Raw genomic sequence first — 15,526 nt, forward strand, 5'->3', positions numbered from 1 at the left:
GGGCTGTGTACTTTGGCAAGCGGCAGTGAAATGATTAGCTGTGCTCTTGTAGAGTCTTAAGTGCAAGTTCAAGTCAAATTCAGGTTTGATAAATACTGTTCAGTTTGCACTGCACAGGTGATTTTTTTATTGCCAAAGACTCCGATACATATATGGTAGCAGTGCCCAGGCTCGAATAGTTTTGGACCGTGAGTGAACTGAGTGGAGCTGAATCACGATTTTTTCACACATCTCTGTTTCATTTTCATGCTAGTGCCACCAAATGCATGCATGTCAGGGGTATTCTCTCTCTTGCCATCCCATCGCTTCGTTAGCCAGCTGGGGAGTACTGCATCTCTCCTGACATTTCCATACTAAACAAGCTAATGTTTCCTATCATCTTTCCTGCACTGACATTTAGGCTGTGTTGGCTCAGTGGTCAGCTGTGGAAAGGGAAACATAAACCCTTACAAAAAGAGGAGTAGCGTAGTAAAGGTTTAGTCCCTGTTTCTTTCCCACCCTGTCTCTCTATGGACCACAAATAAATAAGAATTCTTACTTTCACTAAATGGCAGTGAGGGTCCATATAAAAATAAATCAGAGAACTGAAGCACATGGTTAGAACGTACCACGTTCTTTTCCGATTTTTATTACAAGGCTGCGTCAATTCTATGGCTATATTTAGGAAGAGCCAAGCTCATTTTCTAAAAAGCTATGGTTAACCAAAATTGCAGTTATAAAACAGGCATGGAGAAGTACTGAAACATCTGGATGTACATTAACTCTACCATAAATACAGAAGATACATTGTTATGGTGTTAATGGTATTTTAGGAGCTTCTTCAAGTATCTAGCACGCTTGGCCTTTTGTACAACCAATAAACGCTGTGTTTAAATAGCTTTGAAGAAGCAGCAATGGCCCAATCATTTATCTCTATTAAATGTGGCAATACTTGTTAGATCTTTTCCACTTTTCTTTTGGTAATTTTTTTGAGTAATTACAAATGAGGGTGGGCTTTTGTGGAAAAGCAAAATTTCAAAATTTCCATTAAAAATTTCTTGCCCCCTGTATTCTTATTTCATAGAATCACAGAATGGCCTGGGTTGAAAAGGACTGTAATGATCATCTAGTTTCAATCCCCCTGCCACGGGCAGGGAAATGATGAGCTGTTATTTCTGATATGTGCTTAAAAAAGCGAATGCAGGGTACGGGCCCAATCTTGCTCCGGTTCAAATTAGCTGCAAATTTTGTCACAGATTTCTTAGGATTAAGGCAAATATTTATGCATCGCCCTCCTCAGTGCCAAAAAGAAGCCAAAACAAATTATTCCGGGATAAACCCGACTTTTCCGTGAGGCTGGCTGAACTAAAGGAAATAGAGGTTTAAGCAGTGCAAACAACAGAGCCCTGATTTTTATCGTTACTTTTTCCCTGAAGGTCACCCACACTCGGCGGCTCTCACTTGCTCGCCTATCGGTCCTTGCCCGTGGCGTCCTACCGACCGGCATGGGCAGTCGGGGTTTAGAGGGGATGTGGGGCATCGCTCCCCAAGGCACCGACAGGATTTCCTCCCCCAAAAGCCTGTCCCTTTCTAGTTAGTCTGTCAGGAAACCACGTTCCCCACGAATCCCAAAATGCGCTTCTCCTCGACTTCTGAAATCACCTCCCGCGTTAAAAAAAAAAAAAAAAAGCCTCCTTATAATTTATTTTTCAGTTATTATTTTATCCCCTTCCCGTCTCATATTCCCACGTCTCCTTGTCCGAGGCTATGCCCTTGGAAGCAGCGGGGCCGCGGGGAGCAGAGCGCCGGGCCCTCGGCAGCCGAGCACCGCCCGCTTCCCACTCCCCTTCTCCGACCCGCAGCTCGGCCCCGCTGGCAGGACCCGAAGCCGCGTCGCTTTGGGTTTTTTAACCGTTTCTGCTTAGGATATCCCAGAAATAAGTTCCCATTTTTCGCCGGGTTCCCAAGTCAAGATGGTTTTGTTATTGTGGGTTATAGTGAGCACGGTGAGGACGAAAACAGCTGTATTTACGCAGAATGATTAGCCGCTGGACAATAGGAGTCAAGTGATATATTTAGCCGCAGGAGGATATTTTCAGACAATACCAGCGCTCTTCATTTCCTCCGGTTTACTTACGGGAAGGATACGGCGAGTTAGAGGTCACCGTTTACTCGCAGCTTTCACCAAACACCGCCCATCACCTTTTGCTTCCAAACAAACAGAAGCGGCAGCGTGACAAAATCGAAGCAAACCCACTTTACACCTCGGTGGTGTTGGGAGCGACTATCGGGCTCCGTGTTTACCTTGGTTCCCGCCGGGCTCCGCGCCGCGCGTTTGCTCACAGTCGGATAACGAAGCGCTTCGCTCCGCGGCGGCCCCCGACGCGCAATCTGTGCCTCCCACTCGGGCGCTAAGCCCTGGGGAGCGGATCTTTTTCCCACCAAAGCGCGTCTCCGGCTCTGCAATTCCGTCCCGCCTGCGAATTCAAATTGAATTAAGCAGTTTACTTAGAACGCGTTCGATGTTTGGTACGAAAAGCAAACTGCAGCCGTTCTCCCTGCCCGTCTGCGCGACGTTCGCCCGCCGATTTTTAAATGAATGCCGATTTTCCTCTGAGAATAAAACTACACGAATTTGGTTCTTTATTTGCAGTCCTTTGTTGCGCACTCTTTGCTCACTTGAACTAAACGGTAGGGAAACGACTGAGGGAGCGGCGCCGTTATTTTCTGGGATTTAACTTTTAAGCCTTTCTGTAGATACTGTTTTGGCATGAAATCCCTGCCGGAAGAAATTCTGCAACCCCTCTGGCCTTCTACTTAGCGGCTATTCACCGCCGCACGGCTCTGAACGCAGTCCGTTCGGTTTCAGCTTAGATGGGAGACCGCCACCCGCAGTTCGCGGCTCCTTTCAGGGGGAACCGCGTGGGCTCGCGGCCAGGGCACGGCCGAGGGGCGCAGCCGAGGGGCCGCCTATTGCCGCTAGTGGGAGCTGTGGGGCCGTGCAAGCGGCGCCGGGTCGAGAGAGGCAGGGACGCAGCCAGGGCAGCGGCGGTGTCCCTCCCTAGGTCCCCCGCCGCCACCGGGCGAGTGCATCCAGCGCTGTCCGGGCTTAAAAATCAGTAAAGTGAATGGTGACATGAGATAACAGGACCTAGTGGGATGTGCGAGAGGCTGAAAAAAAGTCGGATCCGAAAATGCAGTCCCTGTCAGTGTGGAAGGGCAGAAAGCGGCGGGCATGAAACAGCGGGGGCATGAACCCGGCGCGGAGCTCTGAATGTCACCGCCGGTTCCTCCGGTTCCGGCCCCATTCCCACTGAGTGCCGGGCCGCCGGGCCGCCGGGTCGCCGCGCAACCGGAGAGACTTGGGAAGCCCACGTGTGGGAGCGGGCGGCCGGCAGCGGACAAGGAGAGCCCCTGTCCCATCCCCGGCTCCAGACAGACGCGTGTTTCCAAAGAGCTCAATTTTAGCAATGAGTTTTAGTGCTTTTTTTTTTTTTTTTTTTTTTTTTTTTTTTAAGCTCTTTTTTTCGCTTCTCGGCGGCTCCCCTTCCCCGTCGGCCGCCCGCTGGGCCGGGGGGGTGTTACCTGCCCGCTGAGCCCGGCCCGTCGCGGCCCCGCCCGCCGCAGCCCCGCCGCTAAGTGACACGCGCGGCGCCCAACCAGCGCGGCGGCCCGGCGGCGGCCCTATGAGCGGCGGCGACGGGGCGGCGGGGCCGCGCTTATATGGCTACGGCGGCGCTGTGCCGCCGGCCGCGCTCCTGCGCCGGGGACTTAGCCGCGGTGGCAGTGGAGCGCTCGCAGCGGCGGCGGCGCGGCTGAAGGCGCCGTGGTGGTAACGGCGGCGGCGGGCGCAGCTTCTTCTTTTCCGCCTTCTCCGCGCTGAGCTACGCGTACGGCTCTCCTCTCGCCGCCGCGGCGCGCACTGCGGATCTTGGGAAGGGAGAGAGCAAAGGAGGTTTTGACGCCGCGACCCCCTCTTCTTCTAATTATTTTTTGTTGTTTTTTAATTATTGCTATCGTCCTTTGCCCTGCTCTGGGGTCCGTGCTGGCGCCAAGGACAGCAGCGGAGCCCCCGGGGGTCGGAGCGTTGCGGATACGCCTGCCCGGCAGCACGGGTGCCGTCTCCAGGAGTGGATTTATGGACTCGCGGCTGCGTCCGAGCCGCCCGGAGCAGCGCGGGCCGGTACCCGTGTGGACCTCACGCTGCGGGGAGTGCTGAGAGAGATCCGCGGGAGGAGCCTCAGTCGTGGCAGTGCTCTAACCTCTTGATTTCTCCCACCGCCTTTTTATTACTGTTTTTATTATTATTATTATTATTTCTACTCCGTTTCACGCGAGCCTTAGACACTGTGAATGTGTACCGCGCACTGGATCCAAATGGGAGTTGGCAGTGTGAGTGGCATCTTCCGAGGCAGTCGGGGAATCCCGAGCAGGAGGAAGGACTGAGGTGCTGCTCGTTCCTGCCGTCGTCGCTCCGGAGGTGGCCTGGATCTTTACCCCGCGGAAGGAGTGCCCACACGCGCCTGGCATACATGACTCAGTAGATCGGTGCCGATTCTCGCCCAGCCTCCGACAAACCGCCGCAGCGCGTCCTTTTCGCCTTTTCGCCCCGTCCCGGCGGCCGGGGACAGCGGCAGCCCCCGCCGCCAGGTGCGGGGGAGCCGGGCGGGGGACTCGGGGCCGCCCGTCGGCACCATGGCAGCGCGGCGGCGCGACGCCTCCGCCTGCAAGTACTGCTGGGGAGCCCTCATGGTTTTATGGAGAACTGCGCTGGCCAAGTCCATCGTTTTAGACCCCATCTATTGGAATTCCTCCAACCCCAAGTAAGTAGCAGCCCTCCTCCGCAGCCCGGGGACGGGGTACGGGGGCTCGGCCCTGCCGGGAGGGAGCGGGGTTGAGGGGTACCCCCGTCGTCTGGCTCTGCCAGGAGGGGCTGAGGGAACCTGGGAGGGGCGGTGGCCCTGAGCCGAACCGTGCGGGGCCGTCCCCCCCTGTCCGGGGTGTGGGAGGGAACCTCTTCTTGCGGGGTGATCCTCTTCAACTTCTCCGTCTGCAGATGCACGCTCAGCCCGCTGAGCCCAGCGAAGCTCCATCTGCTTATAGCAGGGCTAAATTTGGTTGTGGAGTTGATGGTATCAAGGCACATGGCAGTGAGTAATGAACTAAGCATTACCCATCACACAACCATTTAGTGTCATTCTTCATTAACAAACCCAGGCAAAAAAATACATGCGCTCCCAGAGCTTTGCTATCAAAGCACACCCTTAAAATAGGAGCATGTCCTTCAAGAGCTTAAGCATAAGAAATAATGAATGCTTTGAGGAACAGGAACTTTTTGGAAAGTGGGCCGTTCTTCTGAGGAGGAGTCTACAGGATGAGAGAACTTTTGTCCCTTTCATTTTTGACGTATGCAAAGTAAAAGTTGGCTTTCTCCAGCGGTGAATCCCTTTGAACTTGGGTGATGAGCAGCACCTTAGCAACGTTTTTCCATGCTAGGGAGAAAGTCTGTAATGAAATAGGAAGCTTCTCACCAGAAGTGAGTTGGAGTAATTTCATCTAACTCATACTGCATCTTTAATGATATATGTATTTAAAAGCAAACCGTATGCACTGAATTAATTGAATTTTAAATTTCCCATTAAATCCAGTGAGTACACGTCTGTATTCCCGAGGGACTTTTTTTGAGGAAATGTTGTGCAGAAATGAAAAGAAAGGAGAATTTCCTGGATTTGGGGTTTAATCCTGCGTGGGTGGCAGACTCTGAAAACTTGGGGAAGGTTTCCAAGTTTGGGCTCAAAGTGGCAGCCTATGTTGACCAAGTAGGCTCACTTTGCTGTCATCATTCCCCATCACTATTGGAGGAAAAAAAATCATTGAAAAACACTGGCAGAGATCAGCAGTAAGTAAAATATTTGCTGAGACTTCTTTCCAGATAAGTTTTCTGATCTTTCCTTTTTTTTTTTTTTTTTTTTTAAAAAAAAAAAAAAAAAAAAAGGGAGACTGACAGGAACACTGCAGACTACCCACAGCTACATTCTTACTCCCAGTACTGTGTGACAAATGACCACATCACATATACACCAGGTGGGAAGCCTGTTAAGATAACAAAGTTTAGCTCTGGTCTCTGACTCTGCACTTCCATGCTGCGTGCAGCCAAAGCATTTATTTGGCTTGAGGAAAGATATGGCAGGGCACCTGAGAATAAAGCCAACCGCCCGGCTTGCGGCGGGCTTTACCATGCACTTTGAGCTCGCTATGGTGGCTGCTGTGGGCCGGGCTGCGCTGCACGAGTGGGCCTGCTGTGCTCAGGGCGCAGCCCGGCAGGAAGGGGGAGGCTGTGCTTCCTCAACCCTGTACGCGGTGTTTTCCTACAGAGGTCACTCTTCCAATACAGAACAGCCGCAGCTCCGGCCTTTGCAGCTGTTCCGTTTCCAACCTGCTTTCTTTTTTTTTTTTTTTTTTTTTTTTTTTTTTTTTTATTTTCTCCTTCCAACTTACCGTGGTAGCTTTTATCGGCCACCAGTGAAATGAAAATATCCAAACCAGCTGAACTCAACCCGCCTTACAGAGCCAGGGGATACGTTTCCTTTATCACATATGAGTTGTGTTTCCATTTGGAGGATTCTAAGATGTTTGATTTATTTATTTTTTTTTAAAGGCTTGAATGTTGTTAACGGTAGATCTAATGATAATATCTAATTACTTTTTCAACTTAAACGCATGCTTAAAAATAGGTTCTGCTGTTGATGTAATTGAGTTTTCTTGAGTGATTCATTGAGGCTTAATCACCACAGTGAAGAAGTACACTATTAAAATTAGTCTTTTCAATTGCTGGGGCTAGTGATTTATAGGCCACTCGGAGGCCTCTACTTTGAGGAAGCTTACAAATGCATTACCGATATTGCTGCCGGTGAGACAGCTCCACTTCTTGGAGCAGGATTTCTTACTAATTCTTGTCACAATTGTTTGCCTGAAGGATACTGAATAATTTCTCCTTAGACAGGTTGTCTTCACTGGGAATTCAAGCTGCTTGAGAAGTAAGCTGCTGAATGGATCTCAGCATAGCATAATAAAGCTCCTTTCCAGGCTCAAAATAATAACTATCTTTAGTGCTGGTTAATTTATTCAGAGAAGCTATGCATTTAACTCCATTGAAAGCCTCAGTGCATAAATCTGCCGAACAGGTAGGCAATTAAATGCTGGGAGAAGTTATTAGTCAGGTTAATATAAAGTAAGAAATAATAAATTTTAGGTTAAGGTGAACATACAAACTGAATTGGTTTTGCACTGAAGTTTAGAGGTTGTAATTTCTAGCAGGTGGCAGGGATTGAGAGCATGCGGTAGCTGTTTGAACACAGACTTCCCTGCCCTGCTCTCCTGCTTTTCTCCCTTCCCAGAGCTCTGCTTTCACTGCCTCAGCCCAATCACAGGAGGTGTATTTAAGTGACACACACAAGATAATTATACCTGTGACTTGGGTAGCTTGGGAGGCTAAGTGTCATTGTTACAGATGCGTTTGTAGGTGTTACAGACTTCTCATTTGAACAACAGTAGATTTCATGATATTGAAAGAACAGTGAAAAAACATTCTGTACATTTAATTCCTGTTGGTAGTTTTTAATTGGGGACTTTCTGCCTTTGCCGTTTCTGCCAAGATAAACAATGTGTATAGATTTCCTCCGTTACACCTCCCAGGCGCTGAGTGCTGCCTCTGAAATGTATGATGGAGCATAGCACTGTGGAGTGCATTTCACTCAAACCTCAGAGAAATCTCATTCAGAACCCATTGTTTCTGTCTCAGTGTTGCTATGCCTTTCGTGCCGTAGGTTGGTGAGCGAAGCAGTTCTCCTTGGTAACATGTGGTACTTATCCTCAGAACTGCTGCATTTGACACTGATTAAGTTAGATTACATAGCTATTTTTCTCTATCTCTGATAACCAATTATATATGGGATATTTCACAGTCCATCTCTGAATGTATGCTCAGATGTCAGAAACCAATAAAATAAACTACAATTGATGACCCTGTTAAATGGTCTGTTCAGCGGCATATAGACTAGTCTGCTTCTCATTGTATCTGAAATTCTTATTTTTGTAGGTAAACAAATGCACATTCACTACCGATTGAATAGCCCCTTGAACTATGCTCTGCAGTCTGCATTTGGGTTAATCTTGTCGGTTTTAATATAGAGAGAAAAAAGGAGAAAGCACCAGGGGTGGAATTGTTAGTGCTTTCACATCCACATTCCTCACATTTTGTCAGGATGATAAACTGTAGGTAATGGACAGTCCTTGTTCCACAGGACAAGTGAGCCCGGCGAAGCACAAAGAGCTTGCTAAAACGATATCTCACAACATGTTTGGTAGTCTCTTGCTAGACAAGAATTTATTTGGGAGTCGAATGTCATGGGAGTGCACTTTCTAACCTCAACAATTGCAGCTTCAAGCTGAAGAAACAGGAGTGGAAGGCTAAAACGATTTAAACACATGCTTCTAAATTGTACCCAAAACATAGCTGTTGACACTTGGCACGCTAATACAAGCAGTGAGTGGTGGCCTCCAGTCCATTTGATATCTCTGGTGTTTGTAGCCAGGTATTAAGACAAGTGAGTTAGCAAAATGAATTTAGAATGAGCTGGCAGCCGAATTTTTTCACTTGGTTATTTTCTCCAGCCTTTCATATGTGCAGTATAATTGCTATATGACTTATAGCAATTATTGTAAAGTATGTTATCTGTAAGCTGTGCTGTATTGTTTCACTTTGTTTAATGAAGTAATTGCCTTTAGAAAGTCAGTGACTAAAAGTCAAGCTAGAATCACAAAGTTCTGTCTTCCCACACACAAGAACACCTCCTTCCCTCTTTTTTTTTTCTTCCCTTCCTCCTTCCTGATTTCATTGCTTGAGGTGTGATACTTAGGATGGTCTCAGATTCATCCGAGATTCCTGCAGTGGGAAGGTGGTGGAGGGCCTGAAGTGATGGTGGTGATGTTCTGGCACAGATACTGGCCTTGCAGGCCTGCACAGCAGCTTCTTCAAGGATCTGGTCTGCCTCTGTCGCACAACCTGCAGTACTTGAAATTGCGTATTGCAAATGAGAAGAAAGTGTTCTTCTGAGGAGGAAAAAAAAAAAAAAGTAGTGATTAAAATGTTATTCATGTGAGCCTAATGTCTGCCTGCCTTGACTGCTGACATAAAGGAACCTGTTTTTCAGGTCATTTATCATACAATCTACATGGATTTGCTTATGAGCTCATTCTTTGTGAGGCATTGTGGAAACTTAAATAGGAATGTTACACTGCTTGAAATATTTTGATTAAAATATGCAGTGCCATGAAACTATAAACTTTCAAGCAGAGCACGGTTCTGGGGGCGGAGGGGGGAAGGGAGTGGCGGGGGAGCGGAGTTTGGGAGGGAGCTGCCTGGAAAGCAGAGGAAGGGAGGATGGCAAAGGGACCACGGTGTCAGAAGAGCTTGGAAAAACTCCTGTGGCTTCATTGTCTCCTTAAAGCTGGGGAACACAAAGACAAACGCAGCTCAGCCTTTCTCCCATGATGGAAAATGTAAACCGTTGACACAGCTCCCATGTTTAACTTGTTTAATTCCCATTTTAAATTCAGCACTATACCGGCCGTGTGAACTCTGAAGATTTCTTTAGTGTAATCCATTTTGTAGTTCCGAATCAAAAACAAAGTGAAAAGGTCTGACACAATTTGCTTTTATTTTTAGGCAAATCAACCCTGGTCATAGTTAATAAGGGGATTACAACCCAGACTAGGTCTTTACAGATGTAATGTAAATCAAGGGCAGAGTATAAAGAAACTGATCCCTTTTGATTGAAGTATGGTAAAAAGGCATAGAGAAACTAGCAGCAGTAATCTGATTGTATGGCAATAAAACCACCATTTTCTGTCTTTCAGATAAAAATAATGTGGTAAATCCATGCAGTTCATAAGATGCAAAGGCAGATAAAGGGTGATGCCATGGCAACATATAGATTAGCTTGATGTTAGAAATGACACGTCTCTGAAAGGGGTGCTGGAGACTAAGGGCCTTGCTCGGGGCTGCGGGGCATTATGTGAGAGCCGCACAGAACTTGGGAGCGGGATTAGGAGGTATGAAAGCCCTACTTGTGGCTCGGGCTGGGTAAAGCAGCGAAGAAAAGCTGCTCAGTTCTTGCTCATTGGTGGTGTATAATATGGTAAAGATAGATTTCATTTTGCTGCTCCATCTGGAGAAGGGGCTGGCTGAAGCGGCAGGCTGCGGTGATGAGGCTTGGAAAGCCTTGTTCCTTGAGGCCTGGCCTGGCAGCAGCCATGTGCCTGCCTTCGTTCACTTGCACATGGACAGGTGGGGCTAGGGTTATCTGCCCGTAAAAACAGAGACCTTGTGATTTCGGATGTGTTTTGGGCCTTGCTGTCAATCCCAAACTCCGTGAGAGCAGCACAAACACTCTGCGTTGTCCTTGCCTCAGCCGGGTAATATGAAGGCATTTCTTGTGCAAAAATAAAAAAGTAGTAGGAAAAATAGAAGCCAAAGCCAAAAACAGCATTCTTTCCTATTTATCAGGAAAGCTTGCAGATAACCGAATTGATTGGCTTAGTCTCTAGGTGGTGTTTACTCCTGAAAGGCTGCCTGAAATCTAGAAATGAACAGAGATAAGCATCTCCACCCCCCCCCCCCCCATCCCCAGTCATTGGGATGAGTTTGCTGTCAGCTTCTTGGTTCAGCCTGCAGAATATAGCCATTGCTTTGTCATTTATTTTAAGCGATCTGCAGCTGCAAAGGTAGTAAAATACCTCTCCCATGCAGCTGCTTGTGTGTTTTTTTTTCTTGCCTTTTCTCATAAAGTGCCTTCCAAGTAGTTAAGGCTTGCTTTTCTACCCAAATAGCAACCATAAACGCCCAGAACTTCAAGTCAGCATTACATTGCAAATCGGGGTTACCATTCGAAAGAGAAATATTTACTTTATTGCCTGCTCATTTGTCTACTGAGGGGAAAAAGAAAGTACTCTGCATTTGTTAGGCAGTCTAGACATAAGGGAAAAAAAGCACCAAGCCTACAATAACAGTTGTGTCTTTCTTTAGTGAGAATGAGCCTCGGATGAGCTAGGCAAAATGGGATTCATGCTGTTTGTTTGGCAGTGGCTTGGATACTTTTTCAGGTTTTTTTGTTTTTTGGTTTTTGTTGTTTTTTTTTTTTTTAAATGAAGATGTTAATTACATGCATGAATTTATCATTCTTATCCTACCCTATAGTAAGCTGAAATGCTTCACAATTCTGCCTGGAAAGGGAACTCCAGAATCCAAACTGTCAAGCTGCTGATGTCGATGTGATTTAGCAAACGAAAAATAAACAAGTGCATATAGGGAGCCGAACAGATTGGCGTAAGTCTGAAGTACTCAGATATGTTTCCTCTTTTGCAGCTTAACCTTCAGAAATCTGTATCAAAAGATCCAATTCATTTGCTGAAATTATCCAAAGCGCAGGGGCACCCTCATCTAATTTACAGGCCGGTCACATCCAAGCACCTTGCATTCTGCATTTGACAATGATTGCTAATGGGCCATTCAGCTAAAGTATTTGCTTGTTAACAGGGAACAGAGCATGATAAATGTCCAGCAAGCTTGCGGCCTCCTTCAGCTTTTCAAATGCAGACTGGTGCATATTTATGGCAGGCAAATGACAAAGAGAGAAGCTGAATTACTCTGGCCTTATGCTTTCTGTTAGAACAAGGGTTAAAGTAATTAAAGAAATAATGCAAAAACCGATGTCCTTTGTTTGCCAACCATTATCCAACATTTAGCTTTCGAACCTGCCTGTCATGTCACATTTCAGAAATGTGCAAGATAAGACTCAGTCCGTTCGGCAAGGCGCAGAAAGAAGTAGGTAATCCTTTGTGGAGGGCCTCCTGTGCTGGGGGTGCCTGAGCTGTGTCCTAAACAATCTGCAGGTTTCACTTTCCTGAACCAGTTTTCACTATTCTATTGTACGTCAATTCAGAGATGCACTTAAAACACGGAGGTTTTGCAACTTGCACTTCGTTTCCCTAATTGAGGGGGTAAAAAAAGCATTGAGGCAGTAAAAAAACAAGCATATTTGCATTCAGTCTATTTCTGAACGCCAAGTATGAAAATCAAGAAGCAGAACAAAAAACAGTTTTGCCACTGCTCCTTTGCCATCAAGTAAACTAGGTCTTCAAAACTGAACTGCGAAAGCACACATAGAAATTCCTTAAAATAATAATGTCTGCAGTCTCAGCCTGAATTAGTTGATGGTTTTGTTATTTTTGTTATAAATACATGTTCAGGGCTAGCCAGATACTCAAAAATCTTCAAGCAGTCTTAAATACAGGATAACAATCAATAATTTTAAATTCCATATTTGAATATGTCTTTAAGGATTTTGTATTTTCACTTTTAAGCTGATAAGCATGTTTAAGGCTTCTGTCTAGCTCCTGTTCAACTCCATGAAAATATTTCCAGTGACTTCGGAATTACATTTGCCTTCAAGGGCTCTACAGTATAATTGTTTGGGTTTTTAAAATTACTATTATTATTATAGGCAAAATTTTGAATTCTCATGCAACAAGCAAAATCTATCGTTTTGCTTGAAGAAGAGAACATCCAGGTTCCTTTTTTTCTGCCAGCTCTGATGCAGAGAACTTTCCTTTGATGTGATTATATACATTGTCAAATACAGCGAATAAGGGCAGGACCTCTATCTTTTTTGGCAATCCTGGCCAGCCAACACCCACTGTTTATTGCGGTATCAGCATGATAATTATAATGCAGCTGATTTAAACTTTGATGTAATAGTCTGTGCTTTCTTCTGGTATTAAACACGGGTCCCAAGCCAAAAAAGATAAAGGCTGATAGAGGATTATGTTGCTAGGTGAATCATTCCTGATGTAGAGCATATGCATAAGTTTCTTTTTTGCCTGTAGTTTTTTTTTTAAAAAATGTCTCAATTATTGGCTAAAATAGAATTTCCAAAACTCTCTGTAGTAGCATTTGGAACTGTGTACTCTTCGAAGAATAAACAAGTTTTGCGCATCAATGAAAACAAGAAATTATATGGTTTACCTTGCACAGGAGGATAGTTTAGATACTGGAATGATATGTTAGCCTGAAAAATCTGTGGTGCTGTAAATTACTTCTCACTATTTTGTTAGCTTTCATTTGAACAGTGTATTTACTTAGGTACCCATACCAAAAACAGTGGTGGGAAAAGTGAACAATGCTCTGTAAAGGGAAGTGCATGTTAAAGCTAATAAGAGGGATTTAAAATTTATTATTATTATTAGTTAAAGCCTAGTTGCAATTGAAAGCTATTTTATTTTGAACTGGGAGATCTGCCAGACACAGGCTGTCAGAACTGAGAAGACTCAAATCAAGTCCAGGCCTATTTCTGCAGTAGACGGGAATCCTGGCTCCTTGCCTGTGGATTCATTCAGGAAGGCCCATCTGGCTTTTGATGTTCTGCAAGTTTGAAGCAGTTTGTTTAAGGAACCTATGCACCAAGTGCTGGTGAAAGCACACATAACTACAGTTCATACTCTTCAAGAGGTGCATCGTTTTGCATTTTCGTTTTTGCTGGTCGTTTCCATCTGCTTTCCTGCTGCCTGAACAGTGGTTGGTTTCTATACCTGGTGGGATGAAAGTGTAGATTTGAAGTGAGGCACATCTTGACTTCTTTGGAGGTTTTGCAGTCTCATAGCATTCACTGTCCGTATTAAGTTGTTTTTTTTAATTAATTTCAATTTAGTTCAGAAGCAGTTTAGTTTAATCACCGCACAACACTTGGCTGTTAGCTTTTTCAATTCTTTTTTTTTTTTTTTTTTTTACCTCTGTGTTTCTAAGATGTATGGGTTAGCTGAACAGGTCATGTTGGAAGACAAGATTCCTGGTCTGCATGATAAATATTCTAAAATATGTGATTTTTGGTGGTAGTCATCGATCCTTTTGTTTTTATTTTATCAGACAGTTTTCGCATTGTTTTTGGAGAGAAACAAAAGATCTTACAAATTTATTGCTCACTGTAATCTTCTCAGTGCATGACAGCAAGGTGAATAAGATTGAGCTGTGCTCCTAGAGCTTGACTCACAAAACTGTCCTCATTCAGAAGAGCTCATGTTGAGCATGTGCTGAATGCTGAATATTTTTGCTGAAGCGGGACGAATTTAAGCATGAGCTGTCTTGAACCAAAGCCAGTGTGAAAAGGTTTTTTGGGGTTGAACAAATACACATCTCTCTGAAGCTTCATTACATTTCTTTCTATCAGAAAGTGATGTCAGAAGCTACAGCTCTGTCTGCACTTGGAATGACTCTTAATTTCCATGTAGCTTGCCAGCTGTCAGGGCAGCCGTGCCGGTGGTGATCCTTCTTGCTCTCTGGGACAGCTTGAGCAGGTCTGTATCTGCACCAGTAGCTCTGCCAGTACCAAGTTTTATGTCCTTTTTGCTTGCAATTCAGTGTGATGCTAATGCATTTTACAGACAACTGTTTGCTGTGAACAAATCTGCTGATCCCCAAACCAGTATAGGTGTACCCCCTGAAAGGTAACCCATTGGTTCCTAAATGGCTATTCTGAACCTGCCTGTGCTAGAGGCTGAGACAAAACTTTGCCAAATGCAGAGCAGTGAGTGGAGTCAAATGGAGTGGCTGAGGCTCCTGCAGTCTCCAGCTGCTTGGTGAACCCCTTTTCCAGCTGGGTAGGGATTTCCAGTCTAGTGATGAGTACACCTCTGGACCTTTGCAGGAGTGTATAAACCATTCTACAGTCAGTTTATCTTAATTTGAGAGGCTCACCACTGCAATCCAAAAGCTGATTTTTAGTAGTTCAGATGTTACTGCTGTCTTGGAAGTGGCAGCAGCAAATATATTTTGTTCTGCTTCTGCAAATCAAACTTCAAAAAAGTTGGTATTTAACATAGGATCCCTACACTGGCTTAATGTGAGGTACAGGTGTTTCATTTGTTGTTTTTTTTTTTTTTTGCTCAAGGTCATTTTTTCCCATCCAGACCTGTATTTTTTTAATAAATAGGAAAAGAATGCAATATAGGAGATAAAGAGAGTTGTAGCTAAATTGTGAAAATCTTTGCGAAGCAAAGGTTTGCCAAAATGCATTTGTTTTGTCTTATGATGGTGTAGTTGATTTGGCCTAGCTTTTCCTGAATGTTGCGGCTTAACAACTTGTTCCGCTTCCACTGTTTCCTTATGCAGGCAAATGGTATGCAGTAATATCTTTTCTAACAACTGCAAAGCAGCTGAATTTTTTTTTCTTTGAATTTGAGATATCATCACTGATAATTAATGTCTCATCAAGAAACAAGACAGTCCCTGCCCTCTTTTATAGACTTTGCTTGAAGCATGTCTTGGGACAAGACTGTACAGGTGTGAACAAATTGTAGTCAAGAGGAGGAAGACCAAAAACCTTGGTTTGTTTCCCTGTGTTGTGGCTGACATAAGATTTGTTTCTGTAATAAAAATGGTGGAGAAGAGTGCAGAACAGCGCAGCAATAGAACAATCTGTTTTCATTGTTTATT

At 45.2% G+C, this 15,526-nt stretch overlaps 1 protein-coding gene across 1 annotated transcript in view; it reads left to right on the plus strand.

Annotated features, from left to right (window-relative positions):
* The first annotated feature begins 4,674 nt into the window (after window positions 1-4,674).
* EFNB2 (ephrin B2) overlaps window positions 4,675-15,526 on the plus strand; it is a 43,439-nt gene continuing 32,587 nt past the window's right edge. The window contains exon 1 of the mRNA XM_042811036.1: window positions 4,675-4,802. Within this exon, the coding sequence (XP_042666970.1) occupies window positions 4,675-4,802 (128 nt within the window). The remainder of the gene's footprint in view (window positions 4,803-15,526) is intronic.

The sequence above is a fragment of the Centrocercus urophasianus genome, unplaced genomic scaffold, assembly GCF_019232065.1.
Source record: "Centrocercus urophasianus isolate 14NV4802_14NV808 unplaced genomic scaffold, USGS_Curo_1.0 seq_12, whole genome shotgun sequence".
NCBI classification, from domain to species: domain Eukaryota; kingdom Metazoa; phylum Chordata; class Aves; order Galliformes; family Phasianidae; genus Centrocercus; species Centrocercus urophasianus.